This window comes from Hypomesus nipponensis, chromosome 19, assembly GCF_054491055.1.
Source record: "Hypomesus nipponensis isolate SF chromosome 19, ASM5449105v1, whole genome shotgun sequence".
Lineage (NCBI taxonomy): Eukaryota > Metazoa > Chordata > Actinopteri > Osmeriformes > Osmeridae > Hypomesus > Hypomesus nipponensis.
The window spans coordinates 9,959,793-9,982,785 of NC_140379.1; the positions used below are offsets into that span (position 1 = coordinate 9,959,793).

The 22,993-nt window shown below is 45.1% G+C and overlaps 5 protein-coding genes across 7 annotated transcripts; 3 read left to right on the forward strand and 2 right to left on the reverse strand.

Moving 5' to 3' along the window:
* Positions 1–57: 57 nt before the first annotated feature.
* On the reverse strand, positions 58–4,965 carry cenpt (centromere protein T). 2 transcript variants are annotated; one of them, XM_084682172.1, is made up of 14 exons: positions 4,814–4,965; positions 4,292–4,402; positions 4,057–4,180; positions 3,787–3,940; positions 3,576–3,669; positions 3,142–3,272; positions 2,992–3,055; positions 2,685–2,830; positions 1,780–2,544; positions 1,292–1,621; positions 1,100–1,199; positions 833–988; positions 576–680; positions 58–334 (listed from the first exon to the last, which is right to left on the reverse strand). In XM_084682172.1, exons 2-14 carry the CDS (start codon positions 4,378–4,380, stop codon positions 205–207), a joined length of 2,388 nt encoding a protein of 795 aa, XP_084538298.1. In that variant the 5' UTR covers positions 4,381–4,402; positions 4,814–4,965; the 3' UTR covers positions 58–204. The 2 variants fall into 2 exon arrangements, with proteins under 2 accessions (XP_084538298.1, XP_084538299.1); XM_084682173.1 differs by having other exon boundaries at positions 4,057–4,183; positions 4,814–4,948.
* Positions 4,966–5,115: 150 nt separating this feature from the next.
* On the forward strand, positions 5,116–11,074 carry thap11 (THAP domain containing 11). The gene is made up of 3 exons (XM_084682176.1): positions 5,116–6,100; positions 10,390–10,537; positions 10,675–11,074. Exons 1-3 carry the CDS (start codon positions 5,248–5,250, stop codon positions 10,973–10,975), a joined length of 1,302 nt encoding a protein of 433 aa, XP_084538302.1. The 5' UTR covers positions 5,116–5,247; the 3' UTR covers positions 10,976–11,074.
* Positions 11,075–12,757: 1,683 nt separating this feature from the next.
* On the reverse strand, positions 12,758–16,786 carry dnaaf1 (dynein axonemal assembly factor 1). The gene is made up of 10 exons (XM_084683147.1): positions 16,496–16,786; positions 16,278–16,371; positions 16,102–16,193; positions 15,756–15,977; positions 15,521–15,687; positions 15,282–15,403; positions 15,033–15,199; positions 14,020–14,903; positions 13,792–13,851; positions 12,758–13,249 (listed from the first exon to the last, which is right to left on the reverse strand). The coding sequence occupies exons 1-10, from the start codon at positions 16,620–16,622 to the stop codon at positions 12,986–12,988; spliced, it is 2,199 nt and encodes a 732-aa protein (XP_084539273.1). The 5' UTR covers positions 16,623–16,786; the 3' UTR covers positions 12,758–12,985.
* A 140-nt stretch (positions 16,787–16,926) lies between these two features.
* On the forward strand, positions 16,927–18,021 carry LOC146246937 (cilia- and flagella-associated protein 90-like). 2 transcript variants are annotated; one of them, XM_084683149.1, is made up of 3 exons: positions 16,927–17,261; positions 17,368–17,507; positions 17,803–18,021. In XM_084683149.1, the coding sequence occupies exons 2-3, from the start codon at positions 17,373–17,375 to the stop codon at positions 17,974–17,976; spliced, it is 309 nt and encodes a 102-aa protein (XP_084539275.1). In that variant the 5' UTR covers positions 16,927–17,261; positions 17,368–17,372; the 3' UTR covers positions 17,977–18,021. The 2 variants fall into 2 exon arrangements, with proteins under 2 accessions (XP_084539275.1, XP_084539274.1); XM_084683148.1 differs by having other exon boundaries at positions 16,941–17,261; positions 17,394–17,507; positions 17,803–18,016.
* A 562-nt stretch (positions 18,022–18,583) lies between these two features.
* On the forward strand, positions 18,584–22,533 carry LOC146246938 (putative sodium-coupled neutral amino acid transporter 8). Its single transcript, XM_084682501.1, has 10 exons — positions 18,584–19,172; positions 19,687–19,885; positions 20,070–20,226; positions 20,532–20,636; positions 20,724–20,781; positions 20,867–20,981; positions 21,416–21,563; positions 21,694–21,896; positions 22,051–22,102; positions 22,201–22,533. Exons 1-10 carry the CDS (start codon positions 18,984–18,986, stop codon positions 22,301–22,303), a joined length of 1,329 nt encoding a protein of 442 aa, XP_084538627.1. The 5' UTR covers positions 18,584–18,983; the 3' UTR covers positions 22,304–22,533.
* The last annotated feature ends 460 nt before the right edge of the window (positions 22,534–22,993 follow it).

Genomic DNA, 22,993 nt, shown 5'->3' on the forward strand with positions numbered 1-22,993 from the left:
GGTCAACCATCGTCTGTTACAAACATACACGCATACAACACATAAGAATACGTGATATAAAATGAGACGTTTTATTATATGATATCTGTTCCGATATATAAAAGACAAACAAATAAACAACTCTAGGATAATATATGGTCATGGTTAACAACAGCAGCCTGATATATAATGCAGGCTGATGTCCTCAAGTCTTCAGACAGTTCCTCATCTCTTTTGTTTAGGAATAACCTGGTTCCCACTGGTTGCCACTGGGATAAGGAGCTTGCGATATTCCATTGGCAGGTATTTCTCTATCAGAACATTCACTGGTGTACCTTCAGTCACAAAGCCTTGCCTAAAGAGAGGGAATTCACATTGGAATGAATCATTTGTGACAGATGTGAATACACAGAACTCAACAATGTATTGCTAATGTGGCTGTTATTACTTTTGCTTATTCTGTAGCAGTGCACACAGTTACCCAACCACTTTTACAATTACACCACCTGACTACCTTCAGGATGAAAAAGTGAACTGAACACACATACACATGCACAGAAATGCGCACACAAATGACACAAAGACAACACACACACCTGCGCAGCAGAAGCTCCACATCCTCCACCTCGATGGTTTTCCTCTTGGCGTGAGCAGCAAATGTTTCCAAGTCATCAGAGAGGCGATCAAAGTAGCGCTCCATTCTGAACAATCAATTTCACATATTAACTGAAATCAAACTTAATGTATCCAATCTCCTGAAATCACTTAAAGATCATTTGAAAAACCCTATCATATCTGCTAGAAGGAAGGTAGTTTGCTGCTCAGTGTGTTATGAGGGTAGATAGTTCCTTACATCTCTTTGAGGACTGGGTAAACATCAGCAGAAACCTTGGTCTTGGCAAAGTGTTTGAACACACTCATGATGTAGCTTTTGGGGAGCCCAGAGTCTTTTGTTGTGGCAGCCTGCTTCTTCCTTGCTGCCTTGGGCTTCTTCCGCCCCACCGACACACTGGAGCCACACACACACACACACACACATTAGTCCACACAAGTGACTCATAACAAACCTCCCACCACTGATGAAGGAATGGTACGTGATCTGAGGTGAGTTGTGACTTGCCTCGGCTGACTCTCTCTGAAGACAGTGGGTGTGGCTAGGGTGTCCAGGGACGGAGCTTTCCTTCTCTCTCTGACAAACGCAGGAGTCTTCATAGAGAGCTCTGGAACAACAGAGGGAGTTATCTCCACAGAAAACACACACAAACCTGTATCCATCTATCCATTCTACTGGAAAGCACATTAGGGTTTAAACCTTCACTCTCACTCCCATCCGCTCCCTCTTCTTCTTCTTCCCCCTCCTCCTCCACCTGACTCTGGGAGTGCAGTGGAGAGGAATCTCTGTTGGTGGTGTGGTACTCTGGTTCTGCAATCATCTCGAGAGGAGGCATGGAGTTCTCTTCCACATGACCAGGACTGTCCTCAGCTCCACTGGAACCCCACTGTTCTGCTTTGTTTCCCAGGTGGTGCGGTGATGGAGAGACACTGCCCAGGGTAACTGTGTGGAGGTCTTCACTTTCTGATGCACCAGGCCCACTCTGCAACTCATTAGGCAGGTCTCCCTCAGCCCTCCGTCCAGCACCACCTACAGACATACCACAGTACCTTTACTGGCAATTGAATTAATTAATCAGTCTCCAATGGAAACAGACCAGCAGCACAACATTATTACAAAATATAAACTGCACCAAAGCATGTTACAATTAGCTGAGGATCATCTGCCACTAATTGTAGAGGTCTCACCTGGATCTGTTGGGTGAAGAGTCCCCCCCATGCTCTTATAGTCCCTCCCTCCTTCCATAATGACAGGCAGCTTGGCCCCACCTTCTGAGCGGAATGCTCTTTGACTGAAGTGCTCTGATATCCGCTTCCCATCGTCCTCCCAGTCGCACTCCGCTGCTGCTTCTCCTGTATGAGACTCTGCTGCTCCTTCTTCTCCTGTCTGAGACTCTGCTTCTTCTTCTTCTCCTGTCTGAGACTCTGCTGCTTCTTGTCCTTCTTCTTCTCCTATCTGACACTCTGCTGGTTCTTCTTCTTCTTCTCCTGTCTGAGACTCGGCTGGGTCATTTTCTTCACTTGTCTGAGAGTTTCCTGCTGCTTCTCTTTCTCCTCTTACTCCTGTCTGAGATCCTACTGCATTTTCTTCCCCTGTCAGAAAGTGTCCAAAATCCACTTCCTCTGTTTGTGATGCAGTCCCTTCTGGTCTCAGTGAGCCTCCTCTTGGCTCAGTTTCTCCAGACATCCCTTCCGTTCTTTCCTCTAGCTCCATCTCCTCTCCCTCCTGTTTATCCTCCACTACCTCAAAGTCTCTCTGCATCTGAGTAGCGGTAACAGTGTCTTTATCCTGTGTGAGGGTGAAGGTCTCACTCATGGTGGCAGGTTGGGCATAGAGCTCTGTGCTGCCAATGATATCACTTGTGAGGTCAGGGTCGTTGAGATCAGTCAGGTGCAAGGTGAAACCTTCTTGCTCCACAGTCTCACAGTGAGACTGCAATCCAACAGACAAATCTGGCCGAGAAAAGAGACAAGCATTTTAGCACATAACTGTCAAAAGCTTGCCCATATTACTGCTCCAGATAACGTGGGGCTTCTTGTAGCCCCACAGAACAGACCTAGAGGAGAAGGAGGGTGCTTGTAGAGTGTCTTACCTGGATGTCCACCTCTCTCTCGGCTCTGAACGGCTGCATCAAATTCCTCCACATCGATTTTATGACAATGTTGTACCTTCCTCTGAAGACCCCTTATCTCAGGACGTTTGTCAACAAAGGGAGTTTTCAGACTTAGGGTGACAGAGCTAGAGAAGGCGAGAGTAAAATCATCCAGTTACATTCACTGCTGTCAACTTGGGAGAAAACTGTTTAAAGTCTTACTGACTCACCACGGCTCACTAATCACAGTTTGGAAATAGAAACAGTCATAAGACACAAGAACGGGTAAGGCTGTGCAACTTCTTACTTCAAAGAATTGGAAGACAAAGCTGACAGGTCCTCTGCAGATTTTGCACCTTCCTGGTCTCCACCTGCCCACAAGTAACCCCCCAAACAAGTTACAGCTAATGTAGAGTATGCTGTTGTAATTGATAAATATACTACATGTTGACTTTACCATCCTCCAGATGCCCCTCGAACGCTGTAACGTTAAGGCTCCGACGTGGTCGCTTTCTACTCAGTGCTTTCACAGGGTTGCACACGTCCACTGTGGTCAAATCAGGCAGGTCCAGTCCTGACAACCCAGTACTACAAGGAAGGAACAACACATCACTCATATCAGGGTTTCCCACAGCACTTTGCAGTTAAGGTGGCCGCCTAAGCAACACACGCCTGCCGCCTTAACTACGTTGTGTTTTTATTTATTTTTATGAGCAATAACTGCCATGTTACTCTATCCAGTTCTCCTTTTCATTCCAAAGGCTGTCTCCCTTCTCTTTTAACCCCCCCCCCCCTTGTTTAGTATTCACAGTGTATGCTGTGTAAGTGTCTGCTAAATGCATAAATGTAAAATGTAAGTTCAGACATTCAGCAAATATTAATTGTATTCACCTTGGACAGTTGCTGTTGAGACTGGAGTCTGCTGAAGGAAGCACAAGCTCCTTCCTGATAGGCCGGTCCTGTATGAGCAATGATGTCTCTGGCTCTGATACAAAGAGATGGTGGAAATAGCGCTTTGATCAACAGGCAGTGTATGCACACATATAGTCCTCAATTCACCTAGCAACACTGAATGAGAAAAGCTCTGAGGTCATCAACATACCCGTTTGCAGAATGCCCCTAAGAAGGTGCCTTGGTGTAATGTCCTCGTCGTGGTACAGAAGTGAGACTGCAGTTGGGGTAGGTATGTTTACCTTCCTCACCACAGTAGACACGGTCCGCCTTTTATTGGGAGGCAGCGACAGACTGGAAGTGCTCTGGAAAACATGTATGTAGTATGTTGAAACGCAAAGCCTGGACATGCCTGACAGTGGGGGGATGAGATGGTAGCATTGGGTTAATCAGATCATAATGTTGCTCTACAGTGCCTTACCTCACGGAGCTTCTGCTTCATACTGTGTCTTAAGGTCTCCTGGGGAGTCATAGCTCCAGCTTCACTCCTCCTAAGCCTGGCACTATGTCGTGGGCCGGAGACCGGGGGCTGAGCCTTCGACGCCCTACTAGTAGTGTGAGTCAAGGGTCAGGACAGAACATCGGGGTTCTGGAAGCAATGTTGAGTGCCTAGTAGATATTTTGGATCTAAATTACCGGGAGACCGCACGACTTACCTGCGGGTAACGGGAGACCTGGACGGCTCTGCATGAAGGACATTTTTCAGGAGGATCCGAGCTGACAAGTCCTCGTCAACAGAATCCATTTCTTGGCAGTCGGAGTCTGATCTGTTGTAGTGGTGCGGTGCGTAATGGTTTACAAGCCGACATACTGTATACTGCCAACTTAAATATTTTGTCAATGAGAAAACAGATGTACAGGTATCCATGTATTCATATTACGTAGACTCCTGCATTCGTCACACCCTTTAATTTGATTAGCCTCCAATATTATGAAACAACTGATCATCCACACTACTGTAGCGTTACACTGTAGCTAGCTCTATTCATGTCATAGTTAAACTGGCTGGTTGGCTAACACCATCATTACACTCCTTTTGACGCTACCTCATCCAAACGCAAACGGCAATAGCATAATCGACGTAACTCAACTGAAATGTACAGTATAGTGTAAAAAAATAATAATATATATATATTGTTTTGACTCAGTGTATTACTAAATTGTTTGTAGCAGCTTACCCTGGCAGTTTTTTTGTGTTTATCTGACTCCCGCCTTTGAATTCAAGTATCTCTCGCGAGTAAATACAGGTTTTGAACTGAAGTCTGGGAATTGTAGTTCTTATTGACAATGTGCTCTGGTTGACATTTCCTTCGAATGCATGAATACTGGGTTAAGTCATTTAGAAGCCATGATGTCCAAAATAAACAAATATATTTAGAAATGTGTGATGTCTCCATAATTCAATATATGCGGAAGTATTTAAAAGAAATTTAATTTTATGCGTCGACAACCTGTTTATGAACCAAAACAGGAAGTTGTAAGCATTGTGGGACGTGTAGTTCCGCTTCAAGGCCGCTGAGCTGGATAACAACTCGAAGGAGAACGAAACAAAAATAAATTTGACCAAACTTCAAAATAATAAGGAACTGGTCTTCTTTGCGTCTGAATAAAGATGCCTGGATTCACCTGCTGTGTCCCTGGATGCTACAACAACTCTCACCGGGACAGAGAGCTACGGTTTTATACATTTCCCAAGGATGCCACTCAGAGGGAGGTTTGGCTAAAGAATATCTCTCGGACCGGGGTGAGCGGTTGTTTCAATACCTTCGAACCTACAACTGGCCACCGAGTGTGCAGCGTTCATTTTGCTGGAGGAAGAAAAACGTACACCATTAGAGTTCCAACTCTTTTCCCGCTTAGAGGAGTGAACGAACGTAAGAGCCGCAGAGGAAGGAACAGGAAGGTGACCACAACAACCCCTGCTCCTCTTTCCAGTCCTAAACGTTGTTCCACTCCTGCTGGCAACATTGTCATCACCAACGTTGTTTCAAGTGCCCACATTGCAGCAGAAACAGCCGGGAGCGATACAGGTACCAATTCAAACAGCGACAACCCTGTGGTACAAATAGACCAGAACGGCGAATATATTGGCACAGCCAGTCTACCAGCTCAGGGAGACGGGACCTGCCTCAAAGCGGTTGTTTCTAGCTCTACTGACCTGACCGGGGAGACCTTATCTCCTATAGAGGCCGTGGCCGCTGCCCACCAACAAACAGTGCAGTACGTCAGCGTGCTCAGCAGCCCTCTAGACCACGCGTACTCGCTAACCACCGGCACCACTTCTGCTGAACTGTTGCGGAAACTGAATGAACAACGGGATATCATCGCGCTCATGGAGGTGAAAATGAAAGAAATGAAGGCGACCATTCGTCAGTTGCGCGTGAGCGAGGCCAAGCTCCAGGAGGAGGTGCGGGAGCGGGACCGGCTACTGTCCGCCGGTGCAGCTGCTGCTATGGCTGTAGTTGGTAGGAAGAAATATGAACAGTAATGAGTTTATATTAATGAGCTGTACGACCTAAGACTCAAACATGAGAAGACACCAAGGAATCCATGGACAGAGCCGCAAACCATCTTTTGTACAAAATGAGCGAAGACAATTTATTTTCAATAGTGCAGATAACTACTTCTTTGTCTACTACCAATGGCACTATGTGTTGGCCAGCTAGTTGATAGTAATAATCCAATAGTTGCCTATAAACCTGACTCAGTATATTCAAACTGTTATACAACATGCGAGCAGCCTTTCAGAAAATATGTTGAGGCAGATTGGCCTAACTGGTCTTGGAACTATGAATTAGGATTGTTTGGTTGTATAATGACTTCTCTCCCCTCTAACTCCAGCACCAGTTTGTCACCTCAGAGGCCATCCTCCACAACAAGGTTCTGCATTGTACTTGACTGGGGAAGATTGGATATGGGCCTAATATGTATAATCTGGAGAGGTTCTGGTTCTGTCTGAGCTCTTTGTTCTTGTGAGGACATTCTGGCACCCAGAGACCCTGCAGCTCTTTCCAGCCCTCCTCAGAGTTTGACACCTGGTCTCACTGTTCAGCTGACAGCTATGACTACTTGTGATTAACGATTGTTCTGAAACTAAAACCATATCATTTTCAAGTAAATTTCTTTTTGGAAATAGCTCATTTTTGTGAGTATTTTTCTTTCGTTGCAGCATGGAAACCAATAGTCTCTCTACTATGAGCGTGATGTGTGTGATACTGTGGAGAACAACTTGGTGATTCAGTACATGTAAAAACATGTATAAACTCAGGCTTATTTTAATTTGAAGATGAAAGAACTAAGGATCAAGATATGAACGTGACCAACTCGGGCACAGTAAAAAGGACATCAGGATATACAGAGTAACAATTTGAGTTTCCTGTAATGCACCTCTGTATCATGACCTGTAGAGGGCAGTGCGACTAAAGGTTTGGGAGCTGTGTTCTATTAAGGGCTCGGACCCTCCTGGTTTCCTGGGGGTTTAGATAGGACTGGCACAAGTCTCTTAGTGACAGGAGTCACACACCCTGCCTGAGGGTTCCTTCTCCTACAGCCCACTCAGGACCGTCCTTTGTTTTTATTGACCAATGTTTGTTCTAACAGAACTCATATTTTGATACATGAAACTGAAACTCTTTGCTGTGCTTACAGTCAAGGTTTGACAGGTAAAATGTGTGTTTTCAAAGTTTTATTTTATTTTATTAAGGGTGAAAACAACCTGTCGACGTCTTCATCAGATGTTGGTTATGATAATAATGTGTTTATTTGAGAGATGTATGGAGTGAGGGTAGGGAGTCCTGATCCTAATCTCATCTGGATTTAGTCTCTTCTCTCTGTAGAGTTACGTAAGGAGTTTATCCAGGGCTGTCAATCAAACATGCCCATCTTTTCTCTCCTCCACCCTGTCTCTTTATTCCCATTCCCCCCTCCTCTTCCCCTATGTCTGCTGTCTGCATCAGCCTCATGTCAGGCCATTGTCTACTCCCTTTGCAGCCTAATTATGTAACATGAGTCAAACCAAGTGTGAAATTGTGTGCGTCATATTCATATCTGCTGCTTCAGCTCCATATGTTATGAGAGGATGATACCAGATTAAAGCCCAACACCATGATGACGTCAGCGTGGATGTGTGTATATATATATATATTTATTGACAATCCCTTTTCCAGTCCTCGTTGGTTATTGCGTGACTATGGTAAGTGACTGCCGCGCTTTCCCCCAGATGGGAAGTCTCTGTTAAGAAATAGGGCCAGCTACAGTACCTCTGTGTCAGCCTTATCCAGTTTACTGCATTGATGGCTGTGGCACTATGAGGCCTGGGATCTGGGAGGCTTCCTCCGTTATCTACGGGTAGAATGTGCCTACTGTTTGTGGTCTTGCAGCATGCAAACCCATTTATTATACATATGCTCTTTCTGTCTATAATGCCCCTCCTCTCTGTGAATGCATTGTCTTTTGGTTATTGGGAGAGGACAGTGTGGCTTTCAGAACTGTGTTAACAGACAGGTGAATGAAGAATTATGCTAAGCAGTATGGGAGGGTTGTGTTTGTGAAAGAACAGACACAATTCCATGTCCTAATCCCTCTCTGTCTAGTTGCTCTTGTCTGCCCACACAAACACACAGCCATACCAGGTAAATCCAGAGGCATTCAGATTATTCAGTGGTTAATGGTTGTTTTAAGCTGCAGATTAACACTGAGATACCGTTCCTTCTGTGGGACTGAATCAACCTCTACAGCTGCGGAGCAGGGTTTATCTGCTAATGCATGGAGCTATCCATCTGGGGTACAGAGAGGTGGGAGTCAGACACACACACACACAGAGAAACATTCATTCCAGGTCTAATACATTCCTGTATCAGTTTAATGCATAGGCAAGGTTCTTGCCCCTAACAAGGCTGCTTCTTTCAGCAAGAAGTGAGGCTTTCCCAGGTGAGCTGGGTGCACTAATCCACTCTGGGCTCTAATCCATTTGTTAGCTTCTCCCACAATATCCCGTAATATAACTCAGCCCAACCATATTTATTCAAGTAGGAAGAGGGCAGAGTGACTGCCCTGATGCCTTTTTCAGAGAGTTATGTTTGGGTGTGTGTTTAAAAGCTGTGTAAATGTTAATGAATTAATTTATGAATGAAAAATGTCTATTTTGTCTGCATTCTTTCAGGACCTTTCTCATAGATCAATCAGAATTCAGCACCATTTTCTGATGTGGTGTCCCATTCCCGTGACGACCAGACATCTTCGGAGGTTCTCCCTCTGCAACATCTAATCCATGCTGTTGTTCTACCTCGTCTCTGTGTTCTTAATACTAAATGCCGGAAATGAGAATGCTCTAATCCAGTGTGCTGTGACGTGACTTTGGCCCCAGTCTCATGAGCTCTCTGTAGTCTGTCTTCAACCACTCTCCAACAAACACACATACACACATCCTGCTGTGCCCTCAGTGGTGAGCCTTTCCTCTCTGGGTTAATCCAGTGAGTTAGGCTGTTTGCTGTGCTGCTCTGGAGCTGGCAGGCCGATGATAGGACTCCTCCCGGGACACTGCCAGCACCACTCGCCCAGGGATTAGTCAACTGTGGAGGACATCAGTGTGCACAGCTCTGTGGAGGACATCAGGGTGCGCTGCTCTGTGGAGGACATCAGTGTGCGCTGCTCTGTGGAGGACATCAGTGTGCGCTGCTCTGTGGAGGACATCAGGGTGCGCTGCTCTGTGGAGGACATCAGTGTGCGCTGCTCTGTGGAGGACATCAGGGTGTGCGGCTCTGTGTGGGGGCTGTGTCTGGAGTCCCGTGGTCTGGTTGAGTATGAGGAGGCATCCCAGCTCCGTGACCCTGCTGCTTGTTACACTGTGTCTATGTAAGAACCTTTTACTTCCTCTGCACAGGTTATGAATGGTTCAAATTGCTTGTGATGGTTGTGACGAATGATTGGTTGGAGGCAGAGTGTGTGTGAGTGCAGCTCAGGAAATGTGTGGCTCATGGAATTTCTAGTCCATGTTTCTTGATTTTAAGATATAGTTAGTTTATGCTCTTTATTTCATACTGTCTCTATGTTATGTTTGGAGCATTAATGCAGGTGCTCAACACTAAAAGCAGACTCGGAACTAGAATCATTTATTTTTAAATGTATTCTGAAATGAGAGTCTCTTAACAAGTTGCACTTATCTTAATGAGATACTGTGAGAGGCTCTTATCTTCTGAACGGCTGTGTTTGTGTGTGTGTGTGTGTCCCATCGCTTAGGGAGTTGAGGGACATCTGGAGCATGTCCCCACTGGGGTTTGTGGTGAGGGGGCCCTTCTGGCTCTCTTTAGAGGGAGCAATCACAGTATTTTATTTTCTGAATATCAGACATACATAACCCTTGTGTGCTGAGTAGCTAAGCTGCAACTGCCCCCCCTGGTGTAAAACTACGCAGGTAGATGTTTGTGTTCTGAGCACCCACCTACCAGAAGGCAGGGCCACATTTGACAGTGACAGATAGGAGCATGACACAACTGTGTTGCAAAATGGAGCTTTGTGTTCTCATCCCAGACTAAACCCTGACCCGCTACGACAGGATTGTTTTGATATAATCTTTATACTCTTTAATAGTGTGCATGCTGATCAGCGTGTGTGCGTACATTTGGATGTTTGCCAATACAGTTGTGCATGTGTGTTGTACAGATTTGACTGTGACTGATAATCCCACACACACTGACATCTTATCTGAGAAACATGAATATACAATGACTTCTATCTATTGATGCCTTACCGGCAGGTCTGACCCAGCAGGGCTCAGCTGCAGCCATCCCCAAATCATGTGCGTCCATCTACAAGAGCTTTGCCCAGTGTCTGGTCTCCCTGGGAGACAGCCTCGGGGGCTCACAGGACGACCAGAACACGCAGGACATTGACACAGTGTGCAGGTGAGCCCGCCCTGCTCCCTTCACTTTGACACTCTTTTGTAGGTCTTTCCCCACACCTCTTTAAATTGTGCTCCAGGACCATTTGTCTCATGTGGTAATCTCTGTCTCACTTTGTCATCTGACTCTTTTCTCCTCAGGTCGTGGGATGCGTTCCATGTGTGTGCAAACACAGCGCTGGCTGGTTGCCCCGGAGATGCGGCAGGTGTGTGGGAATCTCTCAGACAGGAGTCCAGGAAGACACAGTTTTCTGGAAACCTCTATGACCTGTGTGCAAGCCGCACAACAGTGGCCCCCAGCACCATTCCCGCCCAGAGCCCGCCCACGTCAGACCAGACCAATCAGGAAACTCTGAAAGGACACACACAATGCCATGGACCTGCTGTCACTGTGTTTCTACTCCCAGCATATACCTCTCTGATTCTCCTGATCTGGACCTAGCCCTCTGTGCTCAGGGAGCCCACTCGTTTGACACAAACACACACATACACACACACAAACACACACACAAACACACATCCCTCCCACACACAAACTCTTTTACAAGGATTAATTAAAAAAAGGAGAGAACAAGATTTGAGAAGTAATGCCTTTATTTTCATTGCTAGGAAGAGTGCCACCCGCAGTTCACATAAAAAACCATACAGATGCAGACCAGTCTCTCAGGTTCTCAGTGAGTCTGTCAATATAACCTCACACGCTGGTTTAATCATGACTTTAATAATGACTTACAGGACTGAGCATTTTTAGATGGTGGAGTTTGGGCCTGTTTTTTTGTCTATTGAGGCCAGTTAAATGACAGTGTCTCCTTCTTCTTCATCTTTCCAGCCATTTCAATATCCTAACTGTCGGTGGTAAGAAACTCTATGCACAAAGTATGTTCCTAGTACGTAGCCCTAATCGTAACCCTAACTCTAGCTGTACGCTCCTGGTAGGTATAGCCTTAAACCTGTTAGATAGCTCTGCTGCTTGCTGCATCATCAATGTGATGTCTTTGTGAAGCGGGTATCTCTGATGAAACTTCTGTACTGAGAAGCTTCTCTTCCACTTCATCCTGCTCCTTAGTAGGGAGTAATCACCCACCTCCCTCTCCTGCTCCTCCACTAGCTGAAGAAGCTCTCTCCCAGCTTACTCCTGCTGCTAAGGAGTTCTCCTGCTCGTCCCTCCTTCTGAGGGAGTTCTCTCCTCCTGCTCTTCATGCTAAATTCTCTTTAGTCTGAACTCTGTGGGTTGTCGGGGTAGATCTGGACTAGCTTCACTGTCATGGTAAGAGTAATGATGAGGGAATGGGCAAGAGGAGGGCAAAATCAATTCATGTCTAATATACAGTATACTGTACGTAATATACTCATAATTGTCATTGTGAGTAATATGTCATTTACTAATAAAACACATGTCTGGTTATGCTCTATTCCTGTTTAATAATGTGTCTGTTTTATTTGTTTTTGTGTGTGTTTATGTATAAGCCGTTTTATAACTGTACGGTCCATGAACAGATAAATCTCATCCATCTTTGTTAATGATGCTCTGGGTTATCCCAGCCCACACACTGTCCCACAAAGTACCAGGCAATCCACAATCCCTGAATATCCCACAAATAAGAAGAGGGGAAATTAAAAATGACAACATTGTCTTTGACTAAATCAGACATAAGAGCACAGCTGTCAATTTTGCATGAGCATGTGGATGTGTGTAGGTCTCTACATGGAGACATAAAGACAGACAGATGGATCATTCAAAGATTGTTTATCTGTTGTTTGGTTCCTTGTTACTGTCTAATGACAGTGTGAGTCTGTGTTCTGCATCTGGTCCATTCTCTGGTCAGCAGGCCATATGACACTGTACCTGACCCCTGACCTGTGGTAATTCAATGCTGCTAGATGTTACTATTTGACATTTTTGTTTAATGTTGTTTAAATGAATAATTACATCAAACCACTTTGACAAAGTCATCATACATCACATTATCCATCAACATGATTGTATCTACAGTATTTGCATAGGGCTGAGTCAATTCAACATTTCAGGAGTAGAACCATCTAGCGGTAGCAATAGGACAGGACATAAATACATGTGTGTCCTATAAACCGTAAATATTAAAACTTATTGACTCAATAGTAATTTGAATATTTAAGAACGTTTATTGGTAGAGCAACATTTTTTATACAACATTTTATGATTTGATTCAACAAATTATTGAAGTGATAGTATTCTTACACGCTTCAGTATAACTATTCATTGGTTAGGCAGATCATAGGAAACTTCATGAATAAACAATAAAACAATCATAAAATCATCTATTCACAAGCTCCCTTGATGTTTGACATTCCACAGTTTCTGTTCAACTTAAGGGCCTAATCCTGCAAATAACATCACCACCAAGTAGTTGAAATGTTAACAATTCTAGGGGTAGGTACAAGGCTTGGCTGGTGCAAATTTTTGGATTAGAGGTCAATCTAGTTCCTCTATGAGACAGTGGGGTCTGCAGCTGGCCTTGTGGTTCAGTTGGGATTCTACCTGTGGTTGCTTTGTGGCATTCTCCGCCTCTGGATCTAATGCTACCATGGGATTGGTGGAGGGTGTGATTGGTGCATTGTCACAGACCCTGAAGAACAGTTGGTGGGGGTCTGGCTCTGAGGTGGGTGTGGCTGGCAGACACCTTTTTGGATCTTCATCATCCCCTGACAGGATCTCTATCTTTGGTCGGGACTCCCACTGCAAACATGGAGGGTCAGATCAGAAACAGCTCAGAAACCAGGTCTTTGTTTAGTGAAACTACATGTATGTATACAGTATGTGTTTGTATGTGTGCACAGTGAAAGCCACACGGCTACGACTTGTTCACTAATCAGCACCCCCCCTGGAGCCGCCAGACCTCAGGTGGAGAGAGAGCGAGGGTGAGAACTGGATTTTGGCATAAGTACTACTAGTCTGATTACTGAAAATGTGTGATTTTGTGACTCATGTATCGGCATGTGCGACCAGCCCAGGTGGATCAAAGATCCCTGACGTAAAGGACCACTTCTGTTACTCACTTTGAAAACATTTCCTTTGTTAATTAAAATGCACTAGAGTGCAATTCACCATTTTCTGTCTCAAACCTGCTGAATTGTATGTGTCTCAGTGGTCTGACTCTGGCTGTCACAGTGTGTGTGTGAATATGTTATGTCTGTGTGTGTGTTTGTGTGTGTGTGTGTGTGTCTGTGTCTGTGTCTGTGTGTGTGTGTGTGTATTTAGGTGGGAGTAAGATGACATACCTGGGAGAAGAAAGCACAGGTGGGTTCTGGATCTTCTATATCCTCCAGATCTGGAAGGTCCTAAGAGGAGCAGGAAGAGACAACAGCACCTCAGCGTCACCTTACACACTGACAGCAACTACACCAATACAATCATCCAATTCTAATGACACCTGTTTATATCTGTATATGAATATGTACTCCTAAATACAATGGAAGTAGACCTGTACTGCTTGGTATGCAACTCACATCAATCCTTAATGGGGGACGGGTGTCAAGCTGGATGGTCTCTAGGAGCTCTGCCTCCTCCAGTTCTGTCACCATGGGGCCAGGGCCGTGAGAGAGAGGTTCTGTCACCATTGGGCCAGGGCCGTGAGAGAGAGGTTCTGTCACCATGGGGCCATGGTTGGGCTTGGCAGTGTCCTGAGAGGGAGCTCTCCTGCCCAGGAATGGTTGTCTACATTTTGACTGCTCTGGCTTCACCTCTTCTGTTTCAGCCTGGTCTCTGTCTGCTGGACTTGTCACAGAAAGATCTAGCTGTTCTTTTTCTGGCTGGTCTTTCCTCTGCTCCTCTCTCACTAACAGGTCTTTCCTCTGCTCCTCTCTCACTAACAGGTCTTTCCTCTGCTCCTCTCTCACTAACAGGTCTTTCCTCTGCTCCTCTGTCACTAACTGGTCTTCCTTCTGCTCCTTTCTCACTAACTGCTCTTTCTTCTGCTCCTCTCTCTCTGAAAGTCCTCTCTGTGTCTGTAAAAACTCCTCATGGGCTTCCAGACTGTCCTGGACAAAAGCCTGGATCTTCTCCCTCTGGCCCAGGCCCTGGCTCTCCTCACTGGGGCCCTGGCTCTCCTCACTGGGGCCCTGGCTCTCCACACTGGGGCCCTGGCTGTCTTCACTGGGGCCCTGGCTCTCCTCACTGGGGCCCTGGCTCTCCTCACTGGGGCCCTGGTTCACCTCACTGGGGCCCTGGTTCACCTCACTGGGGCCCTGGTTCACCTCAATGGGACCCTGGTTCACCTCACTGGGGCCCTGGTTCACCTCAATGGGACCCTGGTTCACCTCACTGGGGCCCTTGATGTTCTCATTGGGGCCCTGGTTTTCCTCTGGGTCTGTGACTGAGTCTTCACAATTGTCTGGAATAAACAAGCACACACTTATCGAGCTAAGTGTACATTATTTGTGTGTGTCTGTTTGTGTGTGTAGAAAAGGCCCCAAAGTGCCACTACAGTGTGTGGTGCATGTGAAAAAGTGTGTCTGCCTACCTCTCTCCTGTAGCTCTCGAAGACGACGCCTCTCCAGTGCTTTTTCTCTAATGGTTGCCATGGCGTCCAGACTGTCCTGGATCCTCCTCCTGTCACGTGTCTCCCAGGATTCCCTCTCCCTGCGCTCTGCCTCTAGCCCCCCTGCAGCCCATGCCTCTGCACACGCCCTGTACACAGCAGCCAATCCTTAAGCCCCAAGACCACCCCCTCACCGTGCTGAGTAACACCAAAGATCCAGGCTCAGCTCACCTGTCCTTGGGGAACACGGGCCTGTCATCCAGGTAGGTGAGTTGTTTGAGACGCACAATCACAGTTTTCCTGTAGTTCAAGACCTTCCTGACCACTTCATTTCCCATCAGGCTTAGAACACGCTAGAACATCAAGGAGAAACAAACAAACCAGCTTTTTACCACCATTAAAGGCATGGTAGAGTGATCACATCAATATCTTAGCACTATAAAAGGCAAAGCCAGGAAGTGATGTCAGACCAGTTGGGGCATGGCCTCCAGTACGTTGAGTATGTCTGGGTCCTTCAGCTGGTTGTGTGACAGATCTAGCACACTGATGGAAGGGCAACTCTTCAGGTGCTCCAGATCTGCTGACGTCTCCAGCTTATTATGGGATATCTGCAAGGTGTTCAGCTCGGGGAGGCAAGCTGGGGAAACACACACTCCTTAGATGCTGTACACACACAAATCACACAGTGAAGGCTGACCAACTTACATATGTTCTCCACGGTGTGTATGTAGTTGTTGCAAACATTGAGGCTGCTCAGCTTGCTGAGCATTTCGAGGTTCTCCAGCTTGTGGATGAGGTTCTGGTGCAGGTACAGACAGCGCAGGTCCGTCTGGGCCTCCAGGTTATGGATGCGCTGCAGTCCATTACACTCCAGCCACAGACACTTCAGCCCAGTGTATTCTTCCAGATTCTCTATGACAGAGAAGCCTTTGGGAACAGGAGGGGATTTACACTGCTACCCATGCACTAACATCCATTGTCATACTGCTACCATCTCAAACCAGATAAGGACGTTTGAAGTGCTATTGGTGTAATAATTTGGCTACACTACCTTTGTAGTGTAGGTACAATGTGTCATTCAGACGTGGGGTGACATAGAGTTTATTCAGCTTGCAGTGATCCTTCAGAAATTTCTTTGTGATCCTGTGTTAAGACAAGCTCATTCATTAATATTTGGTCAATAGGGCTGGCAATGTGTTTATGGGTTTGGCATTCCACGGGCTTCACCTTGGCCCTAAGTCCTTCTCATTTTTGTCTGGCTGAGTAAGGACTTGCGTCCGTTGATCTTCATTCTTCGTTTGTACTTCAGAGTGTAGGTCTTCTGTGGAGGCAAGAATATACGCAGCTGGCTTGCTAACTTGAACACTGCTATGTCAAAGCAGAACAATGCTACATAAATGTAATGTTTTTCTGTCACCCATTTCAGTCGCCTAATTTTAACTAACCGTGTTGAACGGAAGTTGACTCCGTCTCCAGAAGCACTGCATCACCGGCTTGCAACAAATTCGCTATCGCCTCCTTGTCTCGTTTCTCAACGTTTGCCTCGCCGGATTCTTTTAGTTCGGGATGCATTGTGGAATTTAAAAACTAACACCTTTATAAACCTTTAAACAACTTGCTACTTGGATGGTTTTAAATAATATTTTAAACAATAATTAGCTGTAAAGCTTGTTGGTATTTTTTTTCCAGTAAATGTATCACTCCAAAGCCTCTTGCACTGCACTGTAACGCGTCTCCATGTTTCCATGGCAACAGGGAAACATCAGACAAGGACCGCCCTCGATTATTTTTATTGGATTAAAAACGTGACGTTCCACATCTATTACTCAATTATGGGTCAGTATTACTTAAAACCTGTGACTAACGAGAAAATACATAAATAATATGTAAAACTGTCAGGTAGCGATATACTGGTGTTTGTCTGCTCCACTCAATTATTTGAATATCAATTTAGAATAACTTTATCATAAACGTCAATACACAGGACTCCTTATGACATAATTGAAACGGCGAACAATGACGTAATAGGGTTATTGGTGTATTTCAATCAGTTTTAAGGTGCTATCGCTTTCCACCTAAAGTTTAAGGCGGAATATTTGAATAATATTCCGTGGTGACATGCAGCACACTGGCACACAGCCGCGCGGCTTCACACAGTTCGAGCTACACTCGGTGGCCGACTCCACCTACTTCCAGCGCGCACCACCTAAGGTAGGCATGGCAGGTATTTACGGGGGGGACTGACTCGTCACTGAATGAAAACTTAAGTATTGATCATGGTCTCCCAACTAAAATGTATGGGCGATTTCCGTTCAAGACAACATGTCACTGTATGCTTGCCAGTGTGAGGCCCAGGGAAGGGTGTACGACGCGGTGTTTCATCCCAGACAGGGCTACGATCCCAGGGTGTCTCGGGATGACAAGGCTGTTAACCTGACTCTCAACATCTACAAGGAGGTGAGGCTGGAGGCACCAGGGGCCATGATGTAGGCCTACCTGCGTTGCTCTTTCATCGGTCACTTTATATAGATTAGGGGGGCACGAGACACATGATGACACAAATAGTAGGCTAATTATGTTTAATTAAGGTGATGGGGGAGGGGAGAAAGAATGTAAGGGGTCAAATGAGGGGGTTATAAAGACAGTAATGTTGAATGTTGAAATGACTAAATTAATTAAATTAATGTTAACAATGTTAAGGGCAATTATGGTGGTCCATGATGATGATGATACAAACCCTGATGTGCCACAGGAAAGGTCTCGCCATGTGCCCGTCCTCTCTTCTAGTGTGTACGGTTGGCGTGTGAACAAGCCCCTCGAGCCCCCTTACAAAAAGAACGTCCGTGTGCAGTTGATCAAGAAGGGTTTCTTCCGCTCTCGAGGAACCGGCATCCCCCTGCAAACAGAGATGGCAAAGCTGAATTAAAAATGCTGACTTCAATAAAACACGAACTGCGTAGTTTTAATCAGACTAATATTGTTTTCCTGCATAAATAAACCGAAATCCTCCAATAAACCATGGGGGCATGACCCAATGTGCTGTGTGACTGACAGATGTCTCCACGCAAATGCTGTCAATAGAGACCTGCTCCTGATTCAATACTTTTCAAACGAGCTGCATATCTGTCAAAACGGACAGACCCTTGGCTTACTACCCCCACCCCCTTTCACCTCAACAAAAAGAGGGGAAAAAATGGGAAAAGGTCCACTAATGGGGGGGAAAGAACCCCCATTCCACTAGGGTGGCTACAGGCCTGCACATGGGCCTACATAACTTTTTATGAATCACATCTCAGGGAAACATGTTTCTGAATTTGCACTGACGGTATATGCCTACTGTCCATGCCTGCCCTACACTGAATATCTGTAAGCTGTCAACCTCCTTCCAAATTCCTCCGAATACATGTCTGTAGACTCAAAATATACATATTGGGGAAAATATAAAGCTCGTCACACATAGGCTACATTGCACACACGTATCATAGGCCTATAGTACTACTACATATATTCACGGTCAAACATACACACACGGAAGTCCTATAGAGATCCCCCAGAGACATTTTGACAACTTAGTGTGAACTCTTACACCTCGTGGTGAAATGTTTTAATTGAGACTGCCTCGGTTTGGCTTACTAATTAAAGCCATTCCCCGGTATTGACAAGCGCATGCAGAACAACTTCGAGGATATATACTGTACAGTATATATATTGCCGCCATACATTTCAGACAATTTTGCATCTTAAAAGTTAACTCGCAGAGTATAGCTTGGATCTTCGCTTGGATGACTAGAAAAACTTCGGACACGCTTCACGTTTATTTCAAAACCCTCCCCGCCGGTCATCGCGCGCTCTTTGGCTTGCTGGTGTTCTGACTGCCCGGGGCCGGCATCTGAACTGGAGAAACAGACTACAGTGGGTTTCGTGTAGTCGAAAATGGAAGAACTAGCCCGTGAGAGTATCTGCCTGCTGGCAAGATCTGCGTCACACGCGGACCCCCCACGCCTTGGTTCGTTTGGTGCCATCTTCATCATGCTGAAGTCTGCCCTGGGTGCGGGGCTGCTCAACTTTCCATGGGCCTTCGAGAAAGCTGGGGGAATAAACACAGCTGTCAGCGTGGAAATGGTGTGGTAACATCCTCCTAAAATCACGAAAACCACTATGTTTAAGATGTCAATGCTAGTTACACAACATGTCATGTGATTGGGCCTGCAGTGGTGTCCTATTGAATTAGACTCTAGGGAAACTGCATAGCAGTAGTTTTTGCATCAAGAAATGTAAACTGTTTTTGTTTCAAGTTAGCCTCTGTTGTGAATTTTCTCATCTCTGCAGTGTTAAAAAAAATAATAACTCAAGATAAAATGTGTTCAAACATATCAGTAACATACTGTGGGCCTACTTCTCACCCAGTTGTGGTTTGTGATGAGCGTGTATAGGTATAGATCCTCTCCTCTGTGTGAATGAGAAGCATCTTTTCACATGCATGTTCTAATGAGCCCTCACTGCACACACCCAGGAGCCATCATGTGACAGCTGAGCGAAGAGAATGGATAAGGCTACTAGACACTGGAGACATTAGAGTTTAATATTGTATGTATGTCATTATGTGTATTATCACCCCCCCCCCCCCCCCTCTCAGGTGTCACTGGTGTTCCTAATTAGTGGCCTGGTGATCCTGGGCTATGCCTCCTCAGTTAGTAGACAGAACACCTATCAGGACGTGGTGCGGGAGGTGTGTGGAGGCGCGATTGGCCAGCTGTGTGAGGTCTGCTTCTGTTTCAACCTCTTTATGATCTCTGTGGCCTTCCTGGTGGTGGTGCAGGACCAGCTGGAAAAACGTAGGTCACATAACTACCTCTACAACTACCTCTTAATAAGCAATGTCCTCTCAACTTCCACTCAACAGTGTTAAGGTCCTCAGGAAATACTGACCACTCACAAATGGTATTCCTGAATGTACCCAGGTAAACCAGTGTCTTTGTGTTTTATGTGTTTTAAGAAGTCGTGATGTGTGTGTTTCAGTGTGTGTATCCCTGTATGATGCCGTGACTGGGTCGAGCGAGGTGGAGATGCCATATCACTGGTATACAGACCAGCGCTTCGCCCTTTTTCTCATGTGCCTCATCTTCATCCTCCCCCTCTCTATTCCTAAAGAGATTGGCATACAAAAATACACCAGGTATGTCAGAAACTGGAACTACACCAGATATAGGAAATATATACCAGATAAACCAGGAACAGCTTATACACCAGATGAGCAAGGAACAGATAATATACTTAGTAAGCCAAGAACAGGAAATACTCTGGGTATGATTCAGGAACAGAAAACTTAGGCAGCTGGTTCAGGGTTCCACAAAATAAGGGAATGCCTTTTGTAACTTTGTTACGCCTCTCTCTCTCTCTCTCTCTCTCTCTCTCTCTCTCTCTCTCTCTCTCTCTCTCCCCCACACTCTCTTTATTTCTCTCCGTCTCTCTCTCATTTAGTGTGTTGGGCACCCTAGCAGCTACATACCTCTGTGTGGCTGTTATCGTAAAATATTACTTAATGGAGGACCATACAGCCATCATCACCCCAGAGCACAGCCAAGGGTGGGTAATTGTGTAGGCTACAATTAAGAATGATGAATTATAGTATAATGGTTGTTCATCAATATTTTTTGTGATGTATACTTTTAGCATAGGCTCATGGGCATCGATGTTCAGTGTTGTGCCCACCATCTGTTTCGGCTTTCAGGTACAGTTCAAGCTTTAACATATTTGAAGTACTGTCATTATGTCTCGTGTTAGGGGTGCTTCATATGTGTCTATGTGTGTTGCAGTGCCATGAAGCCTGTATTGCCATTTATAGCAGCATGGAGAACAAGAAACTCTCCCACTGGGTGGTCATCTCGGTCATATCTATGTTCTTCTGCCTGCTCATCTACACTCTTACAGGTCAGCTCACATGTCAATCAGGAGACAAACTTGGTCACACCCACCACAGCAATAGAACAAACATGACTCAGCTCCATCTGTTCGCTATCATCACCATCTTCATGTTGTTAAATTGTTTAATTGTAACTTGTTCAACTACATGCTCTTATGGTTCTTCCCTTTGGGACCTATTTAGTTTTCACAATGAATGCTTCATGTTTTGGCTACCTGCAATGTTTGGGGCTATCTCGTTGTTATGATCAGTGACCTCTGCACTTTTGTAAAGCTCTCTTTTGGAAGTCGCTTTGGATAAAAGTAGCTGCTAAATGCATAAATGTAATGTAAATGTAAATCTATCTCTCCATCTCCCTTTCCCTACATTTTTATCCCTATCATCCTACATCATTCCTCTCTTTTTCCATCCCCCTCTCCATCCATTCCATCATCTCTCTCAGGTGTGTTTGGCTTCCTGACATTTGGACGCGTTGTAGCATCTGACATTCTTATGTCATATCCTGGAAATGATGTTGTCATGATCATTGCCAGACTCCTGTTTGGAATCTCAATCATCACTATCTATCCCATTATTCTACTACTGGGCAGGTACAGTAGGCCTTAATTACTTTCTGGACAGGTAGGTCTAAGGAACACAACAGGGCAGGTAGGCCTTAATTATACTATAATTCTAGTCTCCATTGTTCTATCTCTCTCTTTCTCTCTGTCCCTGTCCTAGGTCAGTGATCCTGGACCTGATGCAGCGTGTTCAGCGCAGGCGTCATGGTGTGGTCACACATTCCTTTGAGAGACGATGCAGAGTGATTCTTACTGTGGTCTGGATCACCATCACTCTCCTCATTGCCATGTTTGTTCCTGACATGAGTGAGGTCATTGGGGTCATCGGAGGGATCAGCGCCTTCTTCATCTTTATCTTCCCCGGTAAGATGGAGGTGTATGTTTGAGTAATGGTCTGTCAACATCCATTACAAAAAAATGCAGATTTTGATTAAAAAACTAAACAACTGTATGAAGGCCAAGACTATTACAACCTTTGTCCACTAATGCTCATCTATGTGTGTATGTGTGTGCACAGGTCTGTGTCTCGTGTTCCTCATGCAGTCAGAACCCGTGTCTCACAGAGTTCGGTAAGCCCAATGTAGTTGAAACACTGAATATTCAGAGCCAAGAGGTAGAAGAGTAACCATGAAACCCCCACCCCATGCTTTTCTATGTTTCTGTGCAGGGTATTACTGACAGTGTGGGGTGTGGTCACTATTGTGGTTGGAGCCTTCATCTTTGGACAAAGCACCACAATAGCCATCATGGAGCTCTTCCAGAAGTTCTGATCAGCAGCAGGAGCAGCTTTAGGGGGTGTATAATGTATAGTATATATGATATATAGTATTATTTCATATAGTGTATGACATAGTACATCATATAGCATGCTACAAAGTAGAATTAAATGTGACATCATATAATTACAGGATTGTTTCTAATGAAAAAGGAGTGCACACACAAGATGTCAATTGAGCATGTTTAGGTTATTGGTTTACAAATGTATGTATGAAGTGTGCTTTATTTTATTTTTTGTCTGGGTTGGAAATAAAGAGCTCAATTAAGTTGAAGTCAATTGTGCTTGTGTTCTTTACTCAGCAGGGTCCATTACAGTTTGATTACTGCAGCCAGGGGGCAGTGTTGCACAGGGAGACACTTCTGGTATCTGTTCTCAAGAGAACTTGTGTTATCAGGGAACTGATTCTGAATTATCTTTATTTAGAAACACAATACAACACAACTGCACATTGACATTTATAAACAAACATTTTAATTCATAAATGATATGGTATAGAATAGTCTAATGTAATGCAGTGTACAATAGTGTAAAGTAGTGTGACACTGCATACTACAAAGTGTAGTGCAATGTTACACACTACACTACACTGACGTAGTGTATTTTAAAATGTATTGTCATGTAGTGTATTGTTGTGTAGTGTGTAAGACTTGTAGTGGTCTACATCATTGTGTTTTGTGTTCTG